This window comes from Trifolium pratense, linkage group LG2 (genome assembly GCF_020283565.1).
Source record: "Trifolium pratense cultivar HEN17-A07 linkage group LG2, ARS_RC_1.1, whole genome shotgun sequence".
NCBI lineage: Eukaryota > Viridiplantae > Streptophyta > Magnoliopsida > Fabales > Fabaceae > Trifolium > Trifolium pratense.
Genome location: NC_060060.1, coordinates 387,178 through 398,484, shown reverse-complemented (window position 1 = coordinate 398,484; position 11,307 = coordinate 387,178). Strand labels below are relative to the sequence as shown.

General features: G+C 32.2%; 1 protein-coding gene across 1 annotated transcript; it reads left to right on the top strand.

The window, feature by feature from the left end:
• The first annotated feature begins 318 nt into the window (after positions 1 to 318).
• LOC123907137 (mRNA-decapping enzyme subunit 2) lies at positions 319 to 9,863 on the top strand. Its single transcript, XM_045957243.1, has 9 exons — positions 319 to 483; positions 1,700 to 1,807; positions 4,285 to 4,436; positions 5,209 to 5,336; positions 5,776 to 5,871; positions 6,543 to 6,695; positions 7,861 to 7,964; positions 8,052 to 8,119; positions 9,408 to 9,863. The coding sequence occupies exons 2-9, from the start codon at positions 1,728 to 1,730 to the stop codon at positions 9,587 to 9,589; spliced, it is 963 nt and encodes a 320-aa protein (XP_045813199.1). The 5' UTR covers positions 319 to 483; positions 1,700 to 1,727; the 3' UTR covers positions 9,590 to 9,863.
• The last annotated feature ends 1,444 nt before the right edge of the window (positions 9,864 to 11,307 follow it).

Here is an 11,307-nt window from a genome sequence, read left to right as displayed (position 1 = left end):
ATAAAATAAAATAAATATTTGAAATAAAACATGCAAGGATTCAAGAACTGCGTTAACTCAAAGAATAATTAACCTCAATAGATACTCGAAGATAGCCCCCTCAACTACTTATTGCCAACTACAACCAACAAATTTTTAACAGAACTTCGATAGGTGAGAGGTGTAAACACCGCAAGGTGTAAAGCGATCTCCTACTAAATCAAACTACTTTCCATAACAAAAAAAAAAACACTCTTTACCTCCAAATTTTTGTTTTTTTATTTTTGTTTTTTTATCAAAAAAATAGAATAAATAAAGTAATACCTAAAAAAAAAGAATAAATAAAATAAAAATATACCGCCTAATCCACATCACTGCTGCAACTTTTTAGTTTCTTCTTCTCCGCCGTATCCTCTCTCTCTCTCTCTCGTTGAATTGAAACAAACAACTCTCAATCTCGCCGCCGTTCCACACTCTCACTCTCCGATCTGATCGTAGTAACAGGTTAGTAGCAAATTTATGAACCCTATTTTCATACTCTCGTCTCTGAAATTCATTCTATGTTAAATTTCCATTTCTATTTCATTCATAATGATGATAATTATATTCACTGTGCTAGCTTATGGAACAAATTTTGATGATTTTATTCGCTGTTCCTTCTATCTAATCATAATTATATTTACCTTATATATATATTTATACAATCAAAACTTAATGCCATGCCATAACCACCAAATTAGTCTCTAACTTTGTAGAACGCTCTCAAATAGGTGTCTCACTTTGTAAATATTTTCAAAGATGTTTGTAACTGTCAAATTTTATTTATATTATTAGTTCTTCTGAAAATATGCTAGGGACTGGGGACTAAATTGATAACAATTGGATAAAAATTATGGACTAAATTGATGTTAGTTATTAAAATATAGTGACTTAACTAATAGCAAGTTATGAAGCACGGACTCCGACACTGACACGACGGACACAGCCACAGGTAGACACTGCTAATGTAAAAACATAGGACACCGACACCGCTGCTTGTTTATAAAAGATCTAAATTGATAATAAAAATATATACATGTGCATCTAAGTTAAAAAAGTTTTAAAACAATATATGATAGTATTTGATTTTTATTTATCAATCTACTATCGAAAAGCTAAAAATATTGCAATAAAAATGTAATCTCTTTAATCTCTCATTGATCAACATTATTGTTTCGGCACATCTTCAATCCTTGTAATTTGTATATATGTCTAATGTGTATCTAAGGAGAGTAGAAGTAAAGAAAAAAATAATTTTTTTTTGGAGCACACCGATGCATGTCAGACACTGTGGCACACTTAATCATAGAGGTGTCCGTGCTTAATAGATAGCAAGTGGCTAAATACAAGGACTAACTTGACAGATTAATAAAATCAAATAATTTTTTGAGATATTCATAAAGTTAGGGACCTATTTGAGAGTATCCTACAAAGTTAGAGACAAATTTGATGATTTACTCCCATATCCTTTTTTCTACCTTCTATCTACATGAAAACTTCATGCCACCAAAAAGAAAAGAAAAGAAAAAATTTTAGGAGTGGGAATATTTGAAGGCGAGGTGTAATTAAACATTCCGATCTGAAAATTGGGTTAAGAATTATAATCATAAATTTTGCCGTATAAAAACATTATGTCTAATTTTGGATAGTTCAATTCAATTTTATAATTATTTTGTTTTAGGGTTTGAAGTTCTGGAAAACCATTACCCATGTTTAATCATCATCGTACTCCAAGTTCTTCATACAAAACCGTTCTTCCACCCCAAGAACTCCTCGACGATCTTTGCAGGTTTTCTCCTTTTTTCGTTTCTGCTTTCTATTCTTCCAATATGTTATGTTATAACTGTCGTAAATTTGTACTTAGTATTATCGTTACGTTTTCTGGTATTGTTTTGATTTTTCTGCATTTTTACTTAAGGTTAGAAATAAATTTGTACCGTGTTTCCTGAGAAATTATGGTGTTGAATGTTGACTGTGGGTGAAACTCTTTTGGGTAAACAATCATATTGGTTTTTGAACTGTGAGGTCTATGAATGACTGTATTAAAATTGCAAACACATCCACAAATATCTCTTTTATTAGTCATTTTAGGCGTCCGAGTATGATTTTAGGTAGTCAATTTAGTCCTTGAATGTGGTTTTTAAAATTATTAACAAAAAAGTTACTAACAAATGAGACACTAGGGATGTGTTTGCAAATTTGATTTATTTAGGGATTATAGTGTCAGCACCGGACCAAGCACAGACCAAAATGACTGTTTGCGAAACTTTTTATTTTTGAAATTGAGCAGCTGTTAAGAAAATGGTAAATTAAACTTCAATGAATTGATTCATAGTTTCCACTGATGCTGAATATGGAAAATTATTATTAGAGTTTATAGTCATTTCGGTCCCTAAATAGCATTTATAGTACCTTTTTCTACCGGAAATTACAAACACATACTCAAGTGTTTCTTTTGTTAGTAATTTGATGGACTAAATTGACATATGAAAAACACATTCGAGCACTGAACTAGCTAGTTAGAGACACATTTGAGGACCATAATGATTAACAAAAGACATGTTTAGGTATGTTATTGTAATTTTGATGCATTTAAGGACTATTATGACAATGCTTCACATATTTAAGGACCTAAATGACCATTTACTATTATGACAATGTTGTTAGAATTTATGTTTACTTTGTACATAGTTTTTTAGTCTTCACAATAGCGGTCATCCCGATATACGCTATAGCATTTTTGGGGTTCGGTGCTACGCACTACTACCTGAGATTGCCAACATAGATTAGTAAAGCTGTTGGTTTGTTAACTGCCTAATGATGGATTACTCAGGCTACTTTTTTTTGTGGTTAATATCCCATTGTTAGGATTCTGAAATTGAATCTGCAATTAGAAAACGAACACTGCAATGAAAAACCATGTCGAGTATGAGACGAAGATACTACTAATAATTGTATGAGCATTCAATATTCATAGAGCCTATACATATTAATTCACAAGTTTTCTCCAAAGAGGGAAATTTGGAAATGACCGAACTATCTAAGGAAACTATATCAGTAAAATAAAAAGAAGGAATAACTAAACATTATAATTACAATCAACACTGATGTGGCTGAAGCCAAAGTTGTTTCATCGCCTATAGCTGTTGGCGTAGAAGTGCAATTATCATATGTACTTTGATGAAAGATCTATCTCAATAAAAGTTAGGTTTATCAATGGAATCAACATCTAGAATAACGTGAAAAAGAGATAAAGAATATTTACACAAAGGATTAGAGACAAAGTACACATACATGAAATTTAGGAACACATCTAAAACTTTGAGAGTTCTTACTTTTTCCTTCCCCATTATAATCATTCCCATCTCCCCTTATACTTCTCTCTTAACTCGATTCCTGTCTGACCTATTTTCTGCCTGCCTCCTGTCCTGTCCATTTTATGTTCCAAGTCTTTTCTTCATGGTTCACCTATGTTGCATGGGTACTTCGTTTTAGACAGAGTACTGGTACCGGGTACGTACCGGGTACCGGTACACACGTGGTACATATTTCATCAAAAACTATTCTCTTTTTTTTTTTTGCAACACTTTCCAATCCCATTCTTTTTTTATTTGTTTATTTTTTTAATAAAGATTCACTTTAGTTTAAAATTAGAATCAATTCAGTCTCCTTCCCTTTTTATTTATTTTTAAAAGTATAGCCACATAGTCTTACTACTACTCCTAATTTCCTAAACGTGTAAACCACAATATAACTACTTTTAAAGTTTGCTATTTTTTATGTTTAATTATTTATTTTAAGAATATAATTTTATTATTTTAAGTATATAACTATATTAAAAAAAATTTATACGAGCGTACCCGTACCTTAATTTTTCTAAAAAGGCCGTACCACGTACCGGTACCGGATACCGATACCATACCCGCACCTATGCAACATAGTGGTTCACTCTTGAACTCGATGACGATGATTAGTCACCTGCTTGTTGCCTCGTCCTCCTAGAATATACCTTGGTTATAGTGGTTCTGTCACCCATTCAATTGTTTTCTTCGGTTTTATATTTATACTGTTTAATAATAGTTTGGAGATTTGTTGAAATGATTCGGCATGTAATTTTAGCGAACTAGGTTTATCATATGCTGTTTGATATTTTTTCCCTTTTGTAACATTTGGAATCATTTCCATTAACTTTGTCCACACTATTTCCTTTGTTTGTGTTGTTTTTTATGATAAATAAAAGGCCACTTTATGTTGTTTATATTGCAGCCGGTTTGTGCTAAATGTGCCAAAGGAAGATCTTCAATCATTTGAAAGGATCTTATTTCTTGTCGAGTATGCCCATTGGTATTATGAAGATAATTCTGTTGAAAATAATCCATCTCTGAAGTCTTTAAGTCTGAAGGAGTTCACTTCTTTATGTATCCTTACTACAGTTTTCTTTTGTTTTCTATCCTCTCTGTTTAGAATAGCATAAGTTACTCTTATTACTGAATTGACTTTTGATAATAGTTATATATCAGCAATTCTTTCATGCACTGGCTTCTTTCTTAGTTTTCATTAAACAAGGGAAAAAATGGTATGCTGAATTCTTTGGTTTAGACATGGAGGTGAAATGAAAGAATGAGAGCAGAGGACATGAACAAATGGTTTTGTTAAAACTTTGTTGCTCCCCTAGATTTAAATATTTTTTATTATACTTTATGCAGTCTCTTGTAATCTATGAATCAAATTGTGATGGGAATCTAAACTAGCACTGAACCAAGCATAATAATGTACATTCTAGTTTTGTGGAAAGCTTCATATTTTTGTAGGAAACTGTGTGTTACGTGGATTCCCGAGAAAACTGTTAGTGAAAATTTTCTCTGCATGGTATTGCACAAAAAATGTAAGCAGACCCTTTTTTTTCCCATAAATTTCGATAATGTTTGTGAACAGCCATGCTCACATGCTTGTGCACAGATGCACACATACTTAAACTGAAATGCTAATATTAGGATAGTGTTGTCTTTTAATTTAATCCTTTGACCATGTGAGACAAGGATATCCCTGTTATGATTTAATTTTAGACATTAGAAGGCATTGTTGTCTAGGCTTTACATAGAAAAGGCTAATCATCATGACGTTTTAGTTTCATTGTTCAAATCTCAGCATTCACATCATACAACTAGATTCTTCCTTAATATTGAGCAGTGTTCAATAGTTGTGATGTTTTGAAGCCTTATGTGGCCCATATAGATGATATTTTTAAGGACTTCACTTCCTACAAGGTTCGAGTTCCTGTAACTGGCGCAATAATTCTTGATGAAACCTTTGAAAGGGTAAGCTAAGTATAAATGCTCTTACTACTACTGATTATTTGCCTTCTTTAATATGACAATACCTTGGTTCTCAATGTATTATGAATTTACGATTATTAGTATTTCAAATGTGCATTGAAATTTTTAATTAGGTCTCTTAGAAGCAGTTATTTTATTTTTCTGACTCAAGCACAATTATTTTATAAAGAAAAGTCATTCAGGTTTATTTAGTTTGTAACCTGCAATTTGTAGTCGTCACTTTTTTAAGAAGGGCCAAGTCATATGTTGAAGCTAGTGTACATTTTACAACCCGACATCAACTTTTCTTGGTTCAAGCAAATGATTGTACAATGTAGCCATGCAACTTTTCTAGGAAATCACCATTGTGGGACTCAAAATGTTATTATTGAAGTTATGTATTGGTATGTTGATCCTTCTTTACTTACATATCTGTTGACAGTGTTTGCTAGTTAAGGGATGGAAAGGTTCAAGTTGGAGCTTCCCTCGTGGCAAAAAGAGCAAAGATGAAGAAGATCATGCATGTGCTGTTAGAGAAGTAAGTGTGACTGTTCAGAGTTATCCCTTTCTCATTCTAGTCGTGACTGACCCTCCTTCCATTTTCTTTTGCTCTGTAGGGTTAGTAAACATTAGAAAATTGATATTGATTTATAAAACTGACAATTAATTTGAATCGGCTAATTCATGGCATACTAAGGGTGTGTTTCACCTGTCTTAGTTTTTGCTTTTCATCTCTTTAAATGGAGAAGTTGGGCCATTTTAAACACTGTTGATCTTGATTTACCTCAATGACATAACAAACAATTTTAAATCTATGTAAAATGTACTTGTATGATATGTGATAACTCTCATACACCGGTGAGTTTTGTAACTCATCCATTTGATAACAAAATATTGAGCAGTGTAAAAATGCCATAGTATTATGCTATAAATTATAATTTGTGTGCACGTGTAACTCTCACACACACAGACTATTCTACTGTTGGTCTTAAACCTTGTAGAATTCTTAAGAAATATATGACCAATCAATTTTTATTTTAAAAGCAACTATTAAGCCAGAAACAAGTTGAAATTGCCAAACAATTTTAGCTTTATTTTTGCAATGCTCTTATTTTTCGCTTACAAGTTAAGCAAAAACTAAGCTGGGTCAAATGCACAAGAGTCTTGCTTTTGCTTTTCCTGACTCAGTTTTGTTTGTGCTAAATGCAGGTCTTGGAAGAAACGGGTTTTGATGTTTCAAAACTTCTTAACAAGGATGAATTCCTTGAATTTAATTTTGGACAACAGAGAGTTCGACTTTACATTATTGCTGGTGTCAAAGATGATACATCATTTGCCCCACAAACCAAAAAGGAGATCAGTGTATGTGATTCTTTTGATGTATTTATTTTTAAGGTTTTCATCATTTAATCATCCTATGTGCTTCTTACACTAGAGTTATAACTAATACTTCTAGTAGTAGTTTCAGATGAAAAACAAAATTTCTTTACAAAAGAGAACGGAAAATTACAGGGGACTGAGTTATACTCTGATTTCCGAAAAAAAAAAGGAAATGTAGTACTCATAAAAACAATAAAATATCCGCATATAAGGCGAAAATATACTATCATGAAAATGTAGGTATTCTGCTCCATCCTGATGTACATATTATTCTGTTAGGATTTGGGTAAAAGTAAAATTAGGTAGGGAAGTTGGTTAATTGATTAGTTAGAGTGTCATTTATAAATGGGATAGTGCAAGGATAGGAAGATTCATCGACTATTGTAAACATTTTGTGAATTGAGTAGTGACTCTATTGTAGAAGGGGAAACCCTTGGAGGAGAGTTTTCTCCAATTCTTTCATATTTTCTCAATAAAACTGTTCTTACTATTCATTCTAATTTTCGGGTTCTTAACATATTCTCTTTTAAATTGCCCGAAAGATGGATATAGGATAAAGAGGTAGAACTCTAAGATATGGAAACATAATCAAAATCTTATATTTCTGATTTTTCAACTGCTAGCCACACACTACGGGGCCGTAGCAGTCCAATGGTGGGAAGAATTTGGCCACTGACATGCTTGCTATGACCGTAACACTTGGCTACGGGCCTGTTGATAACAAGTGTAGCATATATAAGTTTAAGTTTCCAATTTCACATATAAAAATATTAAAGAAATGATTATTTAACAAAGACACATTTAGTATAGAGATAAGATTTTTGTCTCGTTTCTGCAAAACATATTTTTCCAGCACTAAAAGCTTTTTATTGAATAAAACGATGTGAGGTCTCAAGAAGGTTTACCATATTTTCCTATTTTGTCACCAAATTGTTAATATTGAATAAAATGATGTTATGAAACAGAGTGCTTTGTCATTTGTATCCTTGTACAGCCATGGTCTGTGGACTGTGTTGCCAGTATATATTGGAGCCATGTTTACCTTGAAATTTTGATTTGTAATTCTTCTGCATTCTTTAGTTTTACAACTCTTTAACTACTATAGGAGATAAAAATGCTGAGAATTTGTCTTATTATATCTATACAGGAAATTGCATGGCAACGACTTGATGAACTTCAACCATCAACTGATGAAGTGATATCTCGTGGGATCACTGGCCTTAAGCTGTATATGGTGTCCCCTTTTCTGGCGTGAGTACAACTTCTTGTCTTTGATATTTTTGTAATGTCCTTTATGTTGTCAATGTTCAAAAAGATTCACTGCCTGCCGTCATGCAGATCTTTGAAATCTTGGATTTCATCACACCAACCTCCTATGGCTCCAAGACCCGATTTGCCTCTTAAAGGTATTTTCTATGTTAATGCAAGTGCTGATTGGTTGTTACAAACATCTGTTATTTTATTGTTTAACTAACTGCCTATAATGAATATCAAAATAAAGAGAAACTAATTTTGAGAGAGAAAGAACATTCTGAATCTGTTTTATTAATTTATTACCTTAGATGCACAGTGTCTTGCATTTTTGTACGATGCAATGGAGATTCTAGAATCAGTTTCTGTTAGTAAAAAGTCTCTAACAGACTAATGGACTATCAAGTATAGAGACTAGAAGGTGAGTAAGGCCAATTAGGAATATTCTAAAACACTGCACATTTTTTATATACTGTTATCGTATTCCCTGTCTTCTCAAGGAGTGTAAGAGAAGACTGCACTTTGATTTTGTCAAGAATGGATTGAAAATGGAGGTCTGTTACCGGTGAGATGCTTAGTAAGAAAGTAAGTTGATCAAGAGATGGAACATGCACAACATTTAGAGAATTAGGAAGCAGCCTTTCATGAAGAAAATAAAATAAAATTCAATTCAGTTTGCTTTGTTCTGAAGTGCAGAAGTAGTAACCCAAGATCAATGGTATCCTTAAGGTACCATGGAATTTCTTTTTGAATTATCGAGTGCTTTAAAGTGGGTGCTTCCATGAATTGGAAGACCTTATTAGCAGAAAATCGATCTGTGGACGAGTGATTGTAGCAACAATAAAGGGAACTGTCAAAAAAGGGATCTGCTAGAGACTTTGAGAGTTCACAGTTTCCTGGCCTGGGATTGGCCCCTGGTTTGCAATCTACCATATCTGCCCTGTGCAGAAGGTTCTTGATATACTTTGATAAAGCCATCAGAGAGGTGTTTAATTTGGATATCCAAAAACAATCAAGTGAACCAAGTTGCTTCAAGGAAAATTCTGTTACACGCTTCTGAATGAGGCGCTGAACTAGAGAAGAAGATCCATATATGATAATATCATCCACATAAATGAAGTTGATTGTTCAGCAGCAGTGTCATGTATACGAATTTATAAAATGCCATGAATCAGTCGGGATTAGTAATAACTAATAAGCTTTTTTTTTTGACTTAACTAATAAGCTTTTAACAAGTATAGAATGTATGACCTGTAATATGGAACAACGGGAGTATTATTTTCTCAACTCTCAATGTGTTGCACTAGCCTAGGGATTAAAAATAAAAATAAATAGCGGATGCGCTTGCATAAATGCTACTCGTCCATTTTTTACATTGATTCTTGTAGATTTTCAAAACTATTGCATTAGGATTGCTAACAAGCCTTTTTTTACTTTGTTAAGGAATTTGTGTGTGGAAAGCAAAGCATAGTTCTACTGGAAGTAGTTCAACAATTACGGACAACCAACCAACAAAATCTGAACCGGATCCTCAGCCTCTCGATGTGGGTCCTGGTCGCAGCTTTAGGAATTTCAGATTTAGTACTGCGCCAATTTTACAAGCAATGGAAGCTTCCTTTTCTTGAAAATCCAGCTACATTCCTGTAAAGTATTCTTCAACTGAATTGTTCTCGCCATTTCACCGGTAGTTTTCCCTTTCTATGCTATAGTTAGGTTTCTGTACATGGTGTTTGTCGAGTAGTCTACTATGTACATTATGTGCATCAACCAAGTATTTTTATTTTATTTTTACCTAAGATTAGAGATAGTGTTCTCAGTAGCATATGGAGAAGTAGAAAAACATTCCCATGTAAAAGTTACTAGTATTATACTTTCCTCAATCAGCACTTGTTCCTATTATAACTTGATCTCAAGAAAAATGAAATTGATTTGAGGAGTAATGTATTATAAATCTCTACATAGCAGGTAATTCATGCCAACATAGAAAACATGATATTTTCTAGTTGAGAATACTATTAAGCAACTGTCAGTAACTTCTCATACACCCACACCCACCATTCTATGACTCTATGCTCAAAGAATAATGCTATTGAACACAATATTTGACATCAGGTAAGGGTGAACAATACCTTCTTTTTTTTTTCCCCAAATAATTTTTATTTAAAAAATTATTTTTTAATTATAGAGAAAGATTTTTGTAACACAAAAATTGAGTTGTATTGTTATTTGACAACTTCATTAATTATAAAAATGTATGTTGACATACTCCCTCCGTCCCAAAAAGAATGACCCAGTTGACCGAAACACGCATGCTAATGCATAACTTTGGCGACTAATATCTTTAATTGTATAATAGTAAAAATTATAAAAAATTGATATTTTGAAAATACTCATCGTGACGAATCTAACATCTTATATGTTAATATTTATTTTTATTTATTAGTAGAAAAATATGGTCAAAACAATATATATGAATAGTGCATATATTCAAAATGGGTCATTCTTTTTGGGACGGAGGGAGTATATCGATATATTAACTACTTTGATTATTTCATTAATAAAGAAAATGCAAGTTATTAACCTTTTATTTTACATTCTATACTGTCATTTTATTTGCATAGGTTTGCATAGGTTTCCTTCATTAGAAATAATTATATTGACAATAACTATAAGTACTTTTTTAACAACTGCATTCAAATTTTGATTCACCACCTTGTGGGAGTCCGACCTCTTCCGCCAGACGCAATTCCAGTGGTTTTCATTAAAATTCTTTTTACAGTTTTATCTTGTATTTAATCAAATGATTGTATTTAATCCTAATTTCATTTTTTAAATTATATTAAATATAATATAATTTAAAATTTAATATAGGAGTAGAACAAAGGACATCATATTATTATTTAAGGATTGTATACCAATTTTAAATAAAATGATGTCCATAAAACTATTATTTTATGTGAACCCTCTGCATGCAACAAGGAAGACTAATTATTCTCTCTAATCTTGTTAGGCTCGAATAGACAATAAATTTTCTCTAATCTTGTATCACGAAACTCGGATTCATACTTGAAACTTTAATTAAGTTAGAAGAAACTTATGTCATTTTATATTTTGAATTCTTTCCATTTTTTCATATTAGTCTTGCCACTAAACCAGTTATCTGAAACTAAACCATTTTAAAGATATAAATCGGTTCTAAACCGAACTGTAACTGATTTTAAAAATAAACTAGTTTTTATAAAAAAATGGTTTTAGTTACTGATCCAAACCAGTTATATGGTTCAGTGCAGTTCATGAACCATGAACATCCCTAATAAACATAGTCGTGGTTCATTGAATGTAA